The sequence below is a fragment of the Hevea brasiliensis genome, chromosome 18, assembly GCF_030052815.1.
Source record: "Hevea brasiliensis isolate MT/VB/25A 57/8 chromosome 18, ASM3005281v1, whole genome shotgun sequence".
NCBI classification, from domain to species: Eukaryota; Viridiplantae; Streptophyta; class Magnoliopsida; order Malpighiales; family Euphorbiaceae; genus Hevea; species Hevea brasiliensis.
Genome location: NC_079510.1, coordinates 37,961,613 through 37,981,613, shown reverse-complemented (window position 1 = coordinate 37,981,613; position 20,001 = coordinate 37,961,613). Strand labels below are relative to the sequence as shown.

The 20,001-nt window shown below is 33.6% G+C and overlaps 1 protein-coding gene across 6 annotated transcripts; it reads left to right on the top strand.

Moving 5' to 3' along the window:
• The first annotated feature begins 1,789 nt into the window (after positions 1-1,789).
• On the top strand, positions 1,790-19,900 carry LOC110662888 (serine/threonine protein phosphatase 2A 57 kDa regulatory subunit B' theta isoform). Of its 6 annotated transcripts, none has more exons than XM_021822041.2 (4): positions 1,790-2,037; positions 2,277-2,354; positions 2,812-4,096; positions 18,837-19,900. In XM_021822041.2, exons 3-4 carry the CDS (start codon positions 2,882-2,884, stop codon positions 19,194-19,196), a joined length of 1,575 nt encoding a protein of 524 aa, XP_021677733.1. In that variant the 5' UTR covers positions 1,790-2,037; positions 2,277-2,354; positions 2,812-2,881; the 3' UTR covers positions 19,197-19,900. The 6 variants fall into 6 exon arrangements, with proteins under 6 accessions (XP_021677733.1, XP_021677732.1, XP_021677730.1 ...); XM_021822040.2 differs by having other exon boundaries at positions 2,249-2,354; XM_021822038.2 differs by having other exon boundaries at positions 1,790-2,047.
• The last annotated feature ends 101 nt before the right edge of the window (positions 19,901-20,001 follow it).

Sequence of the window (20,001 nt, the reverse complement as noted above, 5' to 3'; positions counted from 1 at the left end):
CCAAAACTGGATCCTGATGTGATCCTCTACCTATTTTCTTGGAGTTTATTGTACACACGGCATTGATTCGAGCCCAGAAGGAAATAGAAGAACAGCTTTGTAATCTCAAATTATTTTGGCTATGATGGAGTTGGCATTTTGAGGTTAAGGCTATTTTACGCATCCATAAAAACTTAACACATTTTTAATTAGTTGAATAATAGAAAGATCTAAAAGCATCATAAACGCTTAAATTTAACACATAATATATACATTTAAAATGGTAAAGTATCGCCAAAAATTTACTTACAGGCACTTTTTACGTTAATAATGGATACAGTTTTGGCAAAAGTATTATTAAAATCAATAAAAAAATTTTAAATGTTAAAGAATATTTATGTAAAATATTTTTTTATCAAACTTAAAAATACTCTGTACTTTCACTAAAGTCTCTAAAAGCTGTTTTCAAAAAAAAAAAAAAAAAAAAAGCTAAAAAAAGTCTTTTTTCTTTTTTAATTACAAAATGAACAGTTAGTTTTATGAAAGAATTAACTTATCAATAATTACTCTAAATATTAAAATAAATGAACAATTTTACTATTTTTTTAAAAAAATTGTTATTTTCATGGTATCTTTGGTATTCTTTTGAATTGAGAGTTTAAAAAATTTTAGTAAATTAAAAATATAATTTTTACTCCAATGAAAAAGACAACTTTCCAATAGATACTAAGTAGGTTATTTGATGTAATTTGTGAAGTGCAATTGAATTTCATCTATCATATATTTGATTTGTAAAAATTTTAAAATTAAATTTTGTTAAATAAGTTATAATTAAAATTAATTTTTATCAAATTTAATAGAATTTAAAATAAATTTCTTAAATTTAAAACAACAAAATGTTTTTAATAAATTATCCATTTATTTTTCACAGACATGCATCCACTCTCTCTCTCTTGGCTCTCTCTCCCCTCTATTTCTCATCTTTCTCTCCCTCTCTCTCCCATATCTTTTTCTATCATTATGCACTTAGATGATATTTATGCTGTTAAATGGGTCTCCCATATTTATTATTAATTGATTTATATTTATTATTAATTTATTGCATATAAGTTTTTTTATATAGAAAGAAATTATAATTTTTAATTTTACTATTAAGAATAATTTAAAAAGTGAGAATAAATAAATTTTAATTACAAAATTATATCAAACATAAACTACATTAAATTCAATTGAATTCAGTATTTTAAATCGTGTTATATTAAATATTAAGATTCATTTTAAATGGATTCTAAATTTATAATTGAATTTAACTAAACAGTATGTAACACGTCCGACAATGGTCTAATTTAGTCCAGGCATTATGTGGTGTACTCAAGACGTGTTACATAATAATTTAAAAAATAATCTTAAATTAAATAGGATAAAATCTCAATTTTGATAGTTGATTTTGATTTCGGTCTGATTCAACAATTGGAGAATGAGACTGAGTTTAGCTCTCAAAATCTAAATTCAGAAATTGGTTAATAATTTCGATGTTAATTTTGATCGAACCATTTTGGCGGGGTACGTTTTGGAATTTCCAGTTTCCAACGCTCGAAAGACAAAACAAACAGGGTACATGCTTTCCAAGATTTAACAATCCCCTTTCGCAGACGACTGGCGCGTGCACACTCAGTTTATCCAATTCCACTTTTGACCTCTTCCTTCCATTCGTCAGGTCGCACGGGATGCGAAGGGTATTTTAGTCAAATCAATTTCGTATCTTTGTGCGTGTGGGTGTGTGTGTGTGTGTATATATATATAAAAAGAGAAATCGGCAGGAATCTGACAAACGGAAACCCTGTGGTTTTGAGGTTGAAATCCCTGAGAAAGTCCTGAAAAAAGAAACTTTAGAAAGGGAATGAGAAAGGAAGCAAACCACGAACAGTGAATTAAGCCACCAAAACATAGCAGTAGAGGAAAAAAGACCACCGGTGACTGTTCTTTTATGAATCTTTTATCTTGATCTCTTCGTTTTTTTGGAGCCCAACACACTGAATTGGGCAATTGAACTTTTCTGTAAGTGTAGGTACGGATGACAGTCATCGTTTCTTTGTTTCGGTTTCTTTTTACGTTCTTTTAATTCTTGGAATTAAATTTCCTCTCGCCCCTTTTTTTTTGCGTTTTTGGTTGAATCTGTATCTGCTTTTATTTGTTAATGTTAGTTTAATGTGTAATTTGTTCTTTGCTTTTTGTTTTTCTTTTTTTTTTTTCCTAAATATATTTGTAGGTTACTTTTGCTTATTTTGGTTGTCCAGATCGATACCCAGATCTTGTTACCTTTTGATCCAGCTGAATTGTATATCGTCTTTGAATAAGCTGAACGGGAGAGAGAGGTGAATATCCGTTATGCCTTTCTCTTTTCTGCAAAATCGACCGTGGGAGTTAGATTAACAGGAGCTTGTTCACATTATTTAAATCTGAAGAATTATTGGGTAGTTCCTGATTTTTCAATGTTTAATGCATCTGGGTTTTATGATTCAAGCCTAAGGATTTCATTTTTTCCCCTTTTTTGGGTGTAGAAGTGTAAAGCATGGTACAAATGTTTTGTGTGTGAAAAAGGTTTATTGAAGGTTTTGTTTTGTTTGTGCAGTAGATTTGAAATTAAATGTCCTGTTGTTTGTAGCTTGGAATGGCATTTTATATTCCTGTTTTCTATTTTTATAAATGATTGTTGTTTTGTGGCATTGACAATCAATTATCTCAGTGGTCGAATGCTAGTTCTGGCTTGAAATTGTTTTGGTGTTTTCTCTTCATTTTGTCTCGTCAGATTGTTTCTCTTCTCTATTGCAGTTGCTGCTTTTGCTTTGCAAGGAGTGTGGGTTGAGTGTCTGAACAGGAGATATCATACTCCATTTAAGTAATGATCAAACAGATACTCAATAGGCTCCCTAGGAAGCCATCTAAATCATCTGAAAATCGTGAGGGAGGGGGAACCTCTACTTCCTCATCAAATGCTTCTACCAGCCCAAGGAACGGTGATTTATCCGGTAACCGGTATGCAAGCGCAGGTGCTACGTCAGTAGCAGGGTTTAATCCAACTTCAAATTTAGGAACAAATTATGGCAATAAACTTTCTCAAGCTGTTAATGCAAAGCTGAATGGGAATCAGCCTGCTCCTTATGAGCCCTTGCCAAGTTTCAGAGATGTTCCAAATTCTGAGAAGCAGAACTTGTTTATCCGAAAGCTGAACTTATGTTGCATTGTGTTTGACTTCACTGATCCTACTAAGAACTTCAAAGAAAAGGATATCAAGCGACAAACATTGGTAGAGCTTGTGGACTATGTTTCTTCTGCAAATGGGAAGTTCCCAGAAACTATGATGCAAGAAATGATTAAGATGGTGTCCTCAAATTTGTTTAGAATACTCTCTTCTCCGCCACGTGAGAACAAAATTTTGGAAGCCTATGATTTGGAAGAGGATGAGCCCTCAATGGACCCTGCATGGCCTCATTTGCAAGTTGTGTATGAATTTCTTCTGAGGTTTATAGCATCACCTGAGACAGATGCAAAATTGGCTAAGAGGTACATTGATCACTCTTTTGTTCTCAGGTTGTTAGATCTTTTTGATTCAGAGGACCCTAGAGAGAGGGAGTATTTGAAAACAGTTCTGCACCGTATCTATGGGAAATTCATGGTGCACCGGCCATTCATCAGGAAAGCAATTAACAACATCTTTTATCGGTTTATTTTTGAAACTGAGAAGCATAATGGGATTGCAGAGCTACTGGAGATTCTGGGAAGTATAATCAATGGGTTTGCCCTACCTCTGAAAGAAGAGCACAAGCTTTTCCTTGTTCGAGTACTCATTCCATTACACAAACCAAAATGCTTGCCCATGTACCACCAACAATTATCATATTGCATTACACAATTTGTGGAGAAGGACTGCAAACTTGCTGATACAGTTATACGAGGGATGCTAAAATATTGGCCAATTACAAATAGTTCAAAAGAGGTTATGTTCTTAGGTGAGCTGGAGGAAGTATTAGAAGCAACACAGCCTGCTGAGTTTCAGCGCTGCATGGTACCCTTGTTCCGCCAGATTGGCCGTTGCTTGAGTAGTTCACATTTTCAGGTAGGTAGTTAACTTGTTTCGTCAATTTTTACCTGTAATTTTTTGCCAGTTCTTCTTTGCTGTTCATAACATTCTTTGATCAAAAAGCAAACTTAGCTATAATTTTTTCAATTGAATGATCTTAAGAAAAATGGGCTGGGTCTAACTCACCCCCGAAAACTAGCTAAAGTAGAGGAGTGCTTAAGGCTTTATAAGGGTCACATTACCCTTATCTCAAACTAATATGGGATATTAATAGACCCTCCACCACTCCAAGGACCAAACACCTGGAGCATGAAACACTTATGGGAGACCTATCATTGGTTGGGGAGGTTTTGATACTATCTTAAGAAAATGGGTTGGGCCTAACTCACACCAAAAGCTAGCTCAAGGTGGGGTTGGGGGGGGGGGGGGGGGGGAGAGGAGTGCCCAAGGCTTTATAAAGGGCACATTACCCTTATCCCAACAAATGTGATATTAACAAATGATTAGTCTTGTTTCTGCGTTTTAATACAAGTGGGAAATATCGTTCAATTTAATTTTGTTGTTCCTTTCCTTTCCTTTGGTTTTCCTGTTGTCTTGATTACATTTTATTTTGCTTTGTCCTGTTCATCTTTGCTCTTTATAAGATTCTTTGATCAAAGAGCAAACGCAGCTCTAATTTTTTGAATTAAATGGTTAGTCTTGTTTCTACATTTTAATGCAAGTAAGAAACATTTTTCCATTTAATTTTGTTGTTCCTTTCCTTCCCATTGGTTTTCCTGTTGTCTTAATTGTATTTTATTTTGCTCTAGTCAATGGGATAGCTAGACACATGTTATTGCATATTTGAGTTGCAATAAATCTAGTATGGATTTGTTAGTTAAAGAATAGTAATTATTGAAGCCAACTGTCACAGAATTAGATATGAGCAAATTTTTGATGCATCCACTCGAAAGTGATTAAGGTCATTAAATATAAAGTCATTAAGTTATATCCTTTAACACTTTCAATTATTTTGAAATGATGCTGTCCACTGAATTTTCAAGAACGGATTGGTGGGTCTCTATTTGCCTCTCTCTCATTTCACTTCCTTATTTTTTTCGATGGAAGCTTTGTAATGCTCATCTTTCTAAAGCCCTTTGAAAAACTAATGAGAAAGCAAGAATTAGAGAGCAATCCAACAACGGTTATGAGGTGAGTGGATCACTTGGTTGTAAAACAGGAATTTGTCTTTACCCTCTAGGTTGCAATGCATGGGATAGGACATAATCAAAAGGATCAGATATGATGAATCAATTACATGACATGAGACAATATCTTTTGATGGTGGCAAGGTGCAAGCTACTACAATAAAAGGAAAATCAGATGGCATTGAGAGAATACAAGAGTGATAAAGTAAACTGAGCGCACCATTACGCAAATTGCTTTATTTCTGTAATGAGGTGATTTTAGCCATTAATAGTGCTAGATGCATGGGCGAGTCGGTGAAGTCCAGATAAATCTTCAATGAAATGAAAGGATCAATATTTTTGAATGCCGAATCAAAACGCTTAGGGCCTATTTACTTGTGGAAACAATTTTCTGTTTTCCATTTTTCATTTTTCATGGAAAACAAGGAAAGATATGAAAAATGTGTTTCTGTTAATAAATGAAAACAGTTTTCTAGTTCAAAAAATTAAAAAATATTCATATATTTTATAATTAAAAAAAATCATTATAAAATATATTGAAAAACTTATTTTACTTAAAAAAATTTTCAATATGTGTTATTCATTTATTTTGTAATAATATGATTAATTTTTTATCATTATAACTAATTATTTTTCCAAATAATTAATATTCAATTTTAGTTATGAAAAAGCTATAGTATAATTTTGGCTATAGAAAAGTTGTTTTTTACTTGGGAATTAGTTAGAAAACATGACTTTTGTTATAAAGAAAAACAGTGAAAAACAACTTAAAGGCGTTTTTCAAATCTTAGTTAAATTTCAAAAAACTAGCGCATGTGAATATGAAATTCTGTTTTTCAGCTTTTTTATAAAACCATTGCAGAAAACTACTCCAAATTTTCGCAAGTGAATAGGTCCTTGATAATTTTTGTTTTGAGTTTGAACCTTTGAGAAACTAGCAAAAGCCTCAAATTTATATTTATTTTGGTAATTAGGCCTCTAGTTAGGTGATTCGAGATTTATAGATGTTGGCTACCTGAATATATTGGTTTCGTAATTGTGTTTGGGAATTGTTAATTTGAAACCCTAGGAACATGGTCTCGAATCCAGAACTTAGAAATTTGGGAAATGGAGGGAAGAAATGGAAGGAAATGGGAAGAAAGAATAGAAAGAAAGCACATAAGAGAATTAGAGAAAATGAGAGAATTCTTTATTAATTTCTGACTTAGACTTGCAACAGTTTTTTTTTTTTTTTTTTTTTAGCATTAATTGCCTATAACAGAACTTATCTATAAAACTACTCCTGATTTCCCTCCAAATTCTTTCTTAGTCAACTCCAGCTCTCAACTTTTCTCAACTTCATTCTCAGCTCCATTAACTCTCTTTTTTCTATATCTGATCCTTCTATATGTAACTAGAATGTCCTCAGTTTGAGTATTTTGTGTACAAATGGACTGAAGCCTCCTTTTGTGATATCCATCACCGCACCAACTTGATACAAACCATCCTTGCAATATGGATGAGTATGCATTATAGAGGATCATGTTTTTCTTGTGCTATTACGATGGAATAGTTTGCTTTTGTGAATCTATTGATGGCGATGCTTGGATTTTAGAAGCATAATTTTAGTTTTGAGGATTTTTAGAATAAAATGGAATTACAAGATTTATATCCTGTGAAGTTTAGCATGTGGATAATGTGTTGGTAATATTGAATATTGAATAATTTTATTAGACATGAAATGCGTTCTTTTTTTTGCCCTTCTTTTATGTTTTTATTATCATTTCAATTTTAACTATCTAGTGTGGGTATGATTATTGATGTAAAGCTAGAAAGTGTTGATGACATTGGTAGAAGGTGCCAGTGGTGTGGAGTTGGATATAAGGGGACTCGGTTGGAAGGATTTTCTTTAGTTTATGCGTTGTATTTTAAGAATATGGGGTTCTTATGTCACAATAAAGCTTTTCAAGTACACTCAAATGAAAAGCTATGGTTTATGCAAATGAGTTTTGGCAGTAAAGGGACATGATAAACAATGAGTGTTGGGGAGATAAGAATGCCAAGAATTTTTTTTTTTTTTGGGGGGGGGGGGGTGTATTACATGAACAACTAGATTATGATATAAACTTAATTGTGGACAAATGGATTGAATTGAGGACAAAAATGGAAGATGACTTGTGAAGAGTGCAGGACATCAAAGACAAGTGGAACACAATTATTCAAATTATGAAAAGGGGGTAATATTGTAAACTTGAGACAAGATCTTACTTCTAATGGAAAAGAATGGTGCAAAATGAGTTTGATCATTTTAGTTGCTATTGAAGTTTAGTTGAGTTCTATGCTGCTTGAATGGGCTTCCAAATTATATGCAATCCTTTCTGAAAACACTCTTATGGGAGCAATTTGCAACTTTTTAATGTCCTTGGCATGTCTTCGTTGGCCTTTTTAGCCTGCAATCTTTTCTAATGACAATCATGGATGAGAGCAATTTGCACTCTTTATTGTCCTTGGCATGTCTTTACTATTCTTTTTGGCCTTTTGGCTATTTTTTTTTGTTACATGACCCAAAAACTTTTGGCTGGCTTAATTTTACCTATCGGCCCTTAACTTAAGGGGTTATTTTAGCACCGTCCTTCAATTTCAATTTGTATTATAAATATCCTTTAATTTCAATTTGATATGCTACAAAGTCATTTTACCTCGATTATGTTAGGGTTTCGACTAAATGCTGACTTAACATGTCCAATTGGGACATTCGTAATAAAAAAAATTGTATCTCTCCTCCACCTCTCACCTTCATTCTAATCTTTTTCCTTCTCTTTCCTTTTTGACTTACTCATCTTCTCTCTTTCATCAGTTGACTTGACCATCTTCCTTACCTTCTTATGCGAACCTCAAGAACGATGCTTTGAAATTCACGAATAGGTTTGGTTTATAATCTCAAGAAAGTCAAAATCAAGTTTAGACACCAAAGAATACCTTGACCTATCAATTATATAGAATTGAAAATCAAGATAATTCAAAGGTAGAATTAAGGATTCTTGACCCAAAGTTTATAATCAAACAAGAACCAAGAATATCAAGATTGTTAAATCCTACAAGATTAATCACTCTTAAAGAATTTAGTTTAGTTCAAGAAAGAACTTGAGGAAAATCCCTCTCTTTTATTAATTTAATCAAAAGTAATGTTCCCGTCAAAAAGTATTAAGTTAGCCTTATATGTGCGGCGGAAACCCTAATTCCCTAAACTTAAAAAAATAAAATAAAACTCTAAAACTAATAAAAAACTTGGAGTGGGTTGCACTCCTACTTAAGGCCCAAACACATAAATAAGGCCGAAAATATATATCTGACCAAAAATAATTAAATAAAACTATTCAGATTTATCGTAGATAAAATAAAAGACACTAAATTTGCGTAACAATCCATTAATTCTGTTCAAATATTTCTTGATCATCACCTACGCAAACTTGGATCAAATTAAGCCACTTCCCATCTTCTTGTAACTCCAATTTATTGGTTGTATCCATATTTAGCTTATTGTGCAATTACTTCCTCAATCAACTCTTGCATCTTCTTAACTCTAGTCCTTGTGATTGGAGCTTCTTGTGCAATTGCATATTGAATCATCTCACGAACATTCCTAAGATTTTGTTGTTCTTATTATTTCCATCATCCCCTCCCTCTTCAAAATGATTTGTCCTCGAATCTTCACCTACATTAAAAAGGGAAAGATCAGTAACATTAAAAGTAGCACTCACATTATACTCACCAGGAAGATCCAACTTATAAGCATTGTCATTAATCTTGGCCATCACTTGAAATGGACCATCTTCTCTAGAATGAAGCTTAACTTCTTTTGAATTGGAAATCTTTCCTTCCTCATATGCACCCAAACGCAATCTCCTGGTTGGAAAGTAACTTGCTTTCTTCCTTTATTAGCTTGAACTGCATATCTCTTATTCTTCTTCTCAATATGCTGTTTAGCTTGTTCATGGATCCTTTTAACCAATTCAGGCTTCTTTCCATCTAAACTTGAAATCTCATACACAGGCAAAAGAAACAAATCTAATGAAGTTAAAGGATTAAACCCATAAACAATCTCAAAAGGTGAAAAACCAGTAGAAGAATGCACACTTCGGTTATATGCAAATTCAACAAATGATATACATCTTTCCCATGATTTCAAATTCTTTTTAATAACAGCACGCGAAAGAGTTGTTAAAGTTCTATTAACTACTTCAGTTTGTCCATCAGTCTTGTGGGTGGCATGTAGTAGAAAATAGCAGTTTAGTATTCAACTTACACCACAATACTTTTCAAAAGTAACTTAGGAACTTAACATCTCTATCACTAACAATGCTCTTAGGGATGCCACACAACCTCACAACTTCTCTAAAGAATAAATTAGCAATATTTGTGGTATCATCAGTTTTATGGCAAGGAATAAAATGTGTCATCTTGGAAAATCTGTCCACTATCACAAATATAGAATCTTTACATTCCCTAGATCTAGGCAACCCCAAAATAAAGTCCATAAACAAATCAACCCATGGTTCAATAGGTATAGGCAAAGGTGTATATAAGCCTGGAGGTAAGACCTTGGACTTCGCTTTCTTACATGTGATACACTTAGAACAGACTCTCTCCACATCTCTCTTCATATGAGGTGAAAAGAAGTGTTCCCTCAATATATCCAAAGTCTTACTAACCCCAAAATGTACCATGAGACCACCACCATGTGACTCACACACAAGTAACTCCCTCATAGAGCAATTAGGCACACATAATTTATTCTCATGAAATAAAAATCCATCATGCCTATAAAACTTTTGAAAGGCAATTTTCTCACATGCATCATAAACAACAGTAAAATTAGAATCCTTAGCATACAACTCCTTCACATACTCAAAGCCTAACAATTTAGCATTAAGAGTAGAGATAAGAGCATACTTGCGTGACAATGCATCAGTAACTACGTTTTCCTTACCTTGCTTATACTGGATAACATAAGAAAAAGTCTCAATAAATTCTACTCATTTGGCATGCCTACGGTTGAGCTTGTTTTGCCCCTTCAAGTGTTTCAATGACTCATGGTCAGAATGAATCACGAATTCCTTTGGCCACAAATAATGCTGCCATGTCTTCAATGCTCAAACCAAGGCATAAAGCTCTTTGTCATACGTTGAGTAGTTCAATGCTGCACCATTCTGCTTTTCACTAAAATATGTAATAGGACGTCTCTCCTGCATCAAAACAGCACCTATACTAATCCCAGAAGCATCACATTCTATTTCAAATGTTTTAGTGAAATCAGGAAGATTCAGTAATGGTGCTGAACATAACTTATCTTTAATTAAGTTAAAAGCACAGTTTTGTTCCTCACCCCAAGTAAAATCAACATTCTTTTTAATAATCTCCGTCAAGGGTGCAGTTAAAGTATTGAAATCCTTCACAAACCTTCTATAAAAACTAGCTAAACCATGAAAACTACGTACCTCAGTAATAGATGTAGGAAATGGCCAGTCACGGATAGCTTTCACCTTCTCTTCATCCACCTCAATACCTTTTGCACTAATCACATAACCAAAAAACACAACTCTTTCTATGCAAAAAGTACACTTTTTAAGATTAGCATACAATTTCTCTTTTCTAAGCACTTCAAACACGCCTCAAATGACGCATATGTTCTTCCATGTTTTTATTGTACACTAATATATCATCAAAGTATACCACTACAAATTTATCAATGAATGCACGCAAAATATGGTTCATTAATCTTATGAATGTACTAGGTGCATTAGTCAATCCAAAAGGCATAACTAACCACTCATATAAACCATATTTTGTTTTGAAAGCAGTTTTCTACTCATCTCCTACTTTCATCCTTATCTGGTGGTATCCACTTTTCAAATCAATTTTCGAAAAGACACAAGCAACATGCAATTCATCTAACATGTCATCTAGCTTGAGAATGGGATATCTATACTTTATCGTTATCTTGTTGACAACTCGAAAGTCAACACACATCCTCCAAGAACCATCTTTCTTAGGCACCAATAGCACTGGAACTGCATATGGACTCATGCTTTCTCTTGCATACCTTTTTGCCAATAACTCCTCAATTTGCCTCTGAAGTTCCTTTGTCTCCTCAGGATTACTTTTGTAAGCTGGTCAATTAAGAATTACTGCTCCAAGACAAAATCAATCTGATGTTCGATCCCTCTAATAGGTGACAACTCATTAGGCATATCCTCAGGAAAGACATCTTCAAACTCCTGTAAAAGAGAAACAGCAGAACTAGGCAAAGAACTGTTAAGGTCAGCAAGATTCAAATAAGCCTCTTTGTGCATAAGTACAATCATTGGCTTTCTAGCAAAAAATGCACTCTTAAGATCTTTTTCTTTTGCAAATAAGCTCATTTTTCTCTCTTTGCTCTCCTTTTGCACTTGACTCACTCTCTTTCCAGTCTCACTCAATGACTTTTCACTCATCTCTTTATTTTTCTCTTTATTTTTACTCTCAATCACTCTCTTCTCCTTGCTAGAACTCTCGGCCTCTTCTTTTTCTATACTTTTACTCTCAGTTTCACCGGTGTTTTCCTTCTCAATTGATCTCCTCAATTTCACTTGATCCTCATATACTTGTCTAAGATTTAACGGAGCCAATGTTATCTTTCGGCCATCCTTTTTAAAAGAATATCGATTTCTGTAATCATCATGTACCACTCACCTATCAAATTGTCATGGTCTACCAAGTAACAGATGACCAGCATGCATAGGTACTATATCACATATAACCTCATCATGATATCTATCAATGGAAAAAGCAACTAGTGCTTGCTTAATCACTTTAACTTCTCCACATTCATTCAACCATTGTAACTTATATGACCTAGGATGTTTCAAAGTAGGCAACTTCAATTTCTCAACCAATAGTGTACTAGCTACATTGGCACAACTACCTCCATCTATTATCATACTACATGCTTTATCTTGAATGAGGCATCTAGTATGAAATATATTTTTCCTTTGCTCCTCTTCACCAACCTCTCCCTTCATTTGCATATTCAATACTCTCCTAGTAACTAATGCACTACCCTCTATAGCATACTCCACATCAGGAGCATCTTCTAATCAGTGTTATCAAGGCGAAAGGCGACACTAAGGCGACAAGAGACCTTATGGCCTTAGGCGAGAGGCGAGAGGCGAGGCGAGGCGAGATGAGGCCTTTTCGAAGCAAGGCGCCATAGTCTAAATTGTCTAAATTATATATATATGTGTACTTGTAACATAAAATTCATACTTTTAACTAGTTTGATATGTAAAAAAATACATATTGAAAAGAAAAGAAAAACATTATTTACATTATGTCTATATGTAAGATAAAAAAAATTGAAAATTGTGCAGACCTGCATTTTCAGCTTAAGTAAAAGATAAAAGTGGGGCTATAAAATTAAAACTCATAGTATAAGCAATAATACAAATAATAATAAGAGATGCTAATATAAAAAAGAAAAAGAAATCGTGTATGCCTACATTTCTTACTAAAGTACGAGATAAAAGTTGATAGTATAAAATTGAAATTCATAGCATAAGTAACAATACTGATAATAATAATAAAAGAAGTTGAATCATAAAATAGAACATGCAAATTCTAGAAGTTCAAACTTTAATAATTATACATCATGCCATATTGATATATTTCAAAAGCATTTATAATCCTAACAATAATCAACATAGAGAAGCAAATTACAAATTAATTAATTAAGCAATAATTCTCAATACTTTCCCAAACTCCCAATTCAAGCAAATAAGAAATTAAAATATTAAATATTTGATTTTTTCATAAATTTGCATAATTATCCATCATGCTATATTGGTATATTTCAAAAGCATTTATAATACTAACAATAATCAACATAGAGAAGCAAATTACAAATTAATTAATTAAATCAATAATTCTCAATTCTTCCCCAAACTCCCAATTCAAGCAAATAATAAATTAAAATATTAAACATTTGATTTTTTTCAATAATTTGCATAGTTATAGATCATGCTATATTGGTATATTTCAAAAGCATTTATAATACTAACAATAATGCAACATAGAGAAGCAAATTGCAAATTAATTAATTAAAGCAATAATTCTCAATTCTCCCCCAAACTCCCAATTCAAGCAAATAAGAAATTAAAATGTTAAACATTTAATAAATAAATAATAATTTGCACAATAAGAAATTACAATTTACACATCAAAAGCATTAATACTCATTTAATAAAAACATATCATATAATCATAATCACAATCACAATACTCATTTAATTACATTATCACATAATACCCATTTAATAATAAAATTACATCACACTAAATTTTTAATAAATCTAAGTATTTAACAAAAAAAAAAATATCCTAGACCTTGTAATAAATCGGGCAACATAACGGCATGTGATGGCGGCATGGACCAGAGTAGAAAAGAAAAAAAAGAAAGAAGTAGAGCAGATTGATTGCAGCAATGACAGGAGCAGATTGATGGCAGTAGTGAGAGGAGAAGTGCAAATGAGAGAGAGAGAGAGAGAGAGAGAGAGACAGACAGAGGGACAACATACCTCGTTGCTGTGGTGCGCGATGCTCTGTTCTTCATTTTCTTGCAGTCACTGGGAAGGATCGTCTTGGTGGCTCGCTGGCTTCTTGCAATCAAGTAAGTGACAATAGGTTTTAGAGTTTCATTTTTTTCTCAGCTGTTAAGAATAAAAAAAAAAAAATTCCCGTCACTTTCAAGAGGCCTTGGCGCCTCGTCGCCTCTTGGCTTCGGGGCGGCCGCCTCTTTGAAGTCACCTTGCCTTGGCCATGGGAGTCGCAGCATGCTCGCCTCGTCTTGCCTCTCGACTTGCCTGACTCCTTTTCTCACCTTTTACAACACTGCTTCTAATGGAGGCATAGAATTGCTATCTTTGTCACTTTCAGTCTCTATATCCCCATTATTCCTTAAGATCATTGCCCTTTTATTGGGGCATTGTGAAGCAATATGACCTATCCCCAAACATCTAACACACTTTGTATCTCTATTTGTTTGAGATTGGGAAGAATTCATACCTTTATTTTTGTTATCCCCATGAGGCTTACTCTTACTTTCTTCGTGCTTAGGCTTGGAAACAGTCTTATCCTCCTTAGGCCAATTCGATTTCCATGAGCTCTTAGGAACTGAACTTGTGCTACTCCCATACCTCGGCATCCTTTTCCTTCTAAGTTGCTTTTCAATTTTGATGGCCATATGCACCATGTCCTCTAGCTCCACATAATGCTGTAACTCAACTAAATCAGCTATTTCTTTATTCAAACCACCTAAGAATCGAGCCATTGTGGCTTCTCTGTCCTCCTCAACATTTTCCCGAATCATAGCCATCTCCATCTCCTTATGGTATTCTTCCGTACTCTTTTTCCCTTGTGTGAGTCTCTGGAGCCTCTGATGCAATTCTCCCTAATAATGGTTAGGGACAAATCTTCTTCTCATGATAGCTTTCATCTCATCCCAGGTATCAATAGGCCTCTCTCTGTTTCTTCTTATGCTTAAAATCATTTGATCCCACCATACAAGAGCATAGTCAGTACATTCAACAGCAGCAAGTTTTACCTTTGGATCATACAAGAGAATAGTTGTGACAGTCAAAGAATAGCTCAACTTTGTGTTCGCACTCAAGGTAAACATTTGGATCATTCTTCCCTTGGAAAGATGAAATTTTCATTTTGATACTCCCAATGTGTCGATCAACCCCCTCTGTCATCTCTCCTCAGCTTTCTTTCATGCCTTTCTCTCCTCTGATAAAATCTGCCTTCATTTATGATCGAAGCTCGATCATCATTATTCTCATCTTCCTCATCCTGCTCATATTCGAACTCTTCATGGGAGGGTTATTGTTGTGAAGCAAACGAAATAGTAAAGAAGCAAAAGCCTAGATAAGAATTCAATAATTTAGGATGTGTAGTGAACCCTAGTTGTGTCACACCAAATCTGCCTCTTTTTATTTTTTTTTACTCCAGCAGCAGATCTGAAATTCTGCAGTTTTTTTTTTAGATGGCAGAACTGAAATTCGGCAGAAAAAAAAATTGAAATTCTGCAGTTTTTTTTTTTTACTGTAACAGCAGAACAGAAATTCTGCAGAAAAATCTGCAGTTCTGTTTTTTTTTTGGCAGAACTGAAGTTTTGCAGAAAAAAAAAATCTGCAATTCTTTTTTTTTTTTAATACTCAAATGGCAAATCTGAAATTTGTTTGCAGGAAAAAAATCTGCAGTTTTTTTTTTGAAACAAGAGACACAAAAGGAAAGGAAGGAAGAAAACAAAATTCAGATTAAGAATTATTGAAGAAAACGCAAGACATAAAGAAATAAGGAAATCGATGAACAAGTCATAAAACGAAATAATACGATGAACAAATAACAAAAGAGAAAGTACAAAAGGATAGATAGAACCTGATTTGGAGCCAAAGCTTTGATACCAAAATTGATGCGAACCTCAATAACAATGCCTTGAAACCCACGAACAGGTTTGGTTTATAATCCCAAGAAAGCCAAAATCAAGTTTAGACACCAAAGAATACCTTGACCTATCAATTATATAGAATTGAAAATCAAGATAATTCAAAAGTAGAATGAAGGATTCTTGACCCAAAGTTTATAATAAAACAAGAATCAAGAATATCAAGTTTGTTAAATCCTACAAGATTAATTACTTTTAAAGAATTTAGTTTAGTTCAAGAAAGAACTTAAAAAAAATCCCTCTCTTGTATTAATTTAATCAAAAGTAATGTTCCCCTCAAAAAGTATTAAGTTAGCCTTATACATGCGGCGAAAACCCTAATTCCCTAAACTTAAAAAAATAAAATAAAACTCTAAAACTAATAAAAAACCTGGAGTGGGCTGCACTCCTACTTAAGGCCCAAAAACACATAAATAAGGCCGAAAACATATATCTGACAAAAAATAATTAAATAAAACTATTAAGATTTGTCCTAGATAAAATAAAAAACACTAAATTTGCATAACAATCCATCAATTCTGTCCAAATATTTCTTGATCATTACCCACGCAAACTTGGATCAAATTAAGCTACTTCTTGTCTTCTTGTAATCCCAATTTATTGGTTGTATCTCCATATTTAGCTTCTTATGCAACTACTTGCTCAATCAACTCTTGCATCTTCTTAACTCTAGTCCTTGTGATTGGAGATTTTTGTGCAATTGCATCTTGAATCATCTCACGAACATTCTTAGGATCTTATTATTCTTGTTGATTTCCATCACCTTCATTCTTGCCATTCCCCCTTGTTCTCCTCTTTTCTTCTCTCCCTCTATCTTCGCACCACTCGATTTTTATTCATCCTCTCCTTCCTAAAGTCTTCTAAAACACCCCCTACCAGCCTCATCAAAACTTGCCAAGTCCCCTCTCTCCAAAAATCCTAAAAAAATGAATATAGTGTGGTTCGTGAGATAGGATGCATTGGTGAACTTGGTGATATGGTGTTAATGCGAAGAGGAAGCTATGAAGCAAAAAATTAGATCGTTGCTAACAATAAGATTGACGGGTCCGAGCTTGGGACACCCTTCACCATATGCTGGAGTTTTAGTTTGGGAATGGATTTTGATAGAGTTTGATTGAAGTTCAATTCAAAGGAATGTTGGAGTTTTATTTTTTTATTTTAATTTTTAATTGTGGATGGGTTTTTGCATGGTTTGAGAAATGGGTTTTTAGTTGGGAATAGGTTTTTAGTTTGTGATGCAGCATATGAAGTTTAAAGTTTATATAGGAATATTAATTATTATAGAGTTAGGAAATTTAAAGAATTTTTATTGTTTAGGAATTTTATTGTTTAGAGTTAGGAATATTAATTATTATAGAGTTAGGAAATTTAAAGAATTGTTATTGTTTAGGAATTTTATTATTGTTAGGTCTATTATTTTCTATTTTATCTATTTAGTATTCCTAATTATAGTTAATTAGGATTTCTATTCTTAATTTGATTAGGGTTGTAAGTTCTATAAATAGAACTAATTTTCTATTATTCAGTAGCTTTGATTATGATTATTATTTGAGATTAATAAAATTATTAAGAATTATTTCTCTTTTCCAAGGATTGGTCCTTGTTTTGTTCTTTATTCTTTGTCCTTGTTCTTGGTTCTACATCAATTTGGATGCAGTATAGGAAGCTTAAAATTTTATTTAGGAATATTAATTATTATAGATTTAGGAGACTTGAAGAGTTTTTATTGTTTAAGAATTTTATTATTATTAGGTCTATTATTTCTTATTTTATTTTATTTAGTATTCTTAATTAGAGTTAATTAGGTTTCTATTTCTAATTTGATTGGGGTTGTAAGCTCTATAAATAAAGTTAATTTTCTATTATTTAGTAGCTTTGACTATGGTTATTATTGGAGAAAATTATTGAGAATTAGTTCTCTTTTCCAAGGATTAGTCCTTGTGTTGTTCTTTATTCTTGGTTCTACATCAGTTTGAGAATGGGTTTTTGATTGAAAATGAATTGTTGCAGATTTTTTGCTTCTTTCTTTCTTCTATCTAGCATTTTCCTCTTCTACATACCAAGAAATTATACCTAGACCCGGATGGATGTTATACCCAATTCACAATCAAGCAAGTTAGAGCTCTATTTTCACCCAAGGATCCCTACTCACATCCTGCATTTGGGGAGCTTCATGCTTGTAGCAATCTGCTACTGAAAATATCTGTGTGCTTTTGGGTTTTTACCTCTATGCTTTTGAAATTTTATAAAGGAACGGTGGACTAACAGCATGTTGTTGTAGTTCATCCTAATGCTGCCCATAGGAAAAAAGAGGAATTGGACAGAAATTGAGGAGCGACACTGCAGTAAAAGCTTTTGTATTGCTCTTTTTTTTTTTCCCCTCAATACTTGTAATAAGATTGGAAATGGATGAAAAAATTATCATGTTTATTTGGATATGCACTGAAATCACTTGCAGTTATATTTCATGGCAAGATAGATAGAAAGAGAAGGAAGCTAAAGAGAAGAGTAAGAGGAAACAGATGGAAAGATCGAGAGTCTAATTGAGAAAGTCTGTCAGTGCCATGTGTAGGAGAGTTACAATTTTTTAATTATAAAAATGCCAACTTCAATATGCCAGGTCAGCATTTCACTGGAGTCCCAGCAGAATCTGGGCAAAAGGACTTTGTGGCATATCAAATTAAAGTTGGAGGATTTTTGTGATACAAATTGATGTTGAGGGATGGTGCTGAATTAACCCCCTATTTTGAGGGATGGTGGTTGAAAATAAGCCCTTTTGGCTTGCTCATTTTTTCTTTTCACGCATGCAAAAGAAAAAAATTTCAACAGAAAAAAAAATGGCGAGCAAAATACCCAAGATTTCCTAATACAGAATTTGTCATTTTGGATACATATAGCCAATAGAACAGAGCATTGGCTTTTCAATGGGAAGAACTTCGGTTTTTGGTGCTATGTGTGGAATCATGTGAAATGAATAGACAGACAAATTTCTGTTTAAAGAGGGGATATAGTATCATTAATTTGTTTGGCTGCTCTCTCCACTCTAATTTTTCATTATTTTTATTTGCAGGTGGCAGAGAGGGCTTTGTTTTTATGGAACAATGATCACATTGAGAACTTGATCCAACAGAATCGCAAAGTTATACTACCAATCATCTTCCCTGCCTTGGAGAGAAATGCAAGACAGCATTGGAATCAGGCAGTACAAAGCTTGACGCTAAATGTTCGCAAGATCTTCTCTGATATTGACCTGGAGCTCTTTGAGGAGTGCCTGCTGAAGTTTCAGGAAGATGAAACAAGGGAGAAGGAGATGAAGGTGAAACGCGAAACCACATGGAAACGCTTAGAGGAGATGGCTGCAGTGAAGGCTACAAGTAATGAGCCAGTGCTTGTCTCGCCAAAAATGATGACACGTGCACTATCTGGCTAGATAGTTGGAGACTCTCAATGGTATTTGATTTGGTTAGCAGTTGGTGTGCGACGCAAACCATAGATAGAGGTGGTGATTGAAGAGGTGGAATATGAAGTTAGACATTGATTCCTTTGCATAGTCACCTTCAATATTTTTGGTTTGCGATCTGATTAGAAAACAATGGGGGGAAAGGCGCAACTGTTGCAGAAAAAGGAAAATCCCATTTTGGTTATCCTGGAGGACTGCGTGCAACAGAACAGGTAGGGTGCAGAAACAAATGGGTAAGAGGATATCTAAAGCGCGGTTCTGTGAGTAAATTTGAGGTGGTGATATGTTTAATGTCGAGGAGAAGGGTGACAAAGAAAGCTTGAACTCATTGTACAATTGTTTATTGCTTCTGGTTTAATGAAAAGTCTGCCCATGTTCTTGAAAAAAAAAAAAAAAAGAAAAAGTAACACTTTGATTTTAAATTTGAGGATAATGTTGAAAAAGACCGTAGGCAGCCAGTTCAGAGCTCGCTACAATCATCTAAGGGCTTTTGTTATTTCTAGTAATAGGTACAAGGAACCAATGATTCATTGGCTTAGTGGTTAATGATGATGTGAGTTTAGACGAGATTTTAGGTTTGAGTTTGGGGGTTGTAAGTGTATCGTTTGATTTGGGGTTTTATAGCTCGTTATTTAGTTTTCGTGATTTTCAGGCTATTGTGAGAGTTTAAGGGATGATTAGTCTGGTTAATTAATAGTTGAGATAAACCTTTTAAGGCACAAAAAAAAATTATAAGAAATAAATTTTATAATTAATGTTCACTGATATGGTATGA

Coding starts and splice junctions, on each gene's coding strand:
- LOC110662888 (XM_021822042.2), top strand. CDS start 2,882: ATGATCAAACAGATACTCAATAGGCTCCCTAGGAAGCCATCTAAATCA. Junction 4,097..18,836: donor TGAGTAGTTCACATTTTCAG/GTAGGTAGTTAA, acceptor TTTTATTTGCAG/GTGGCAGAGAGGGCTTTGTT.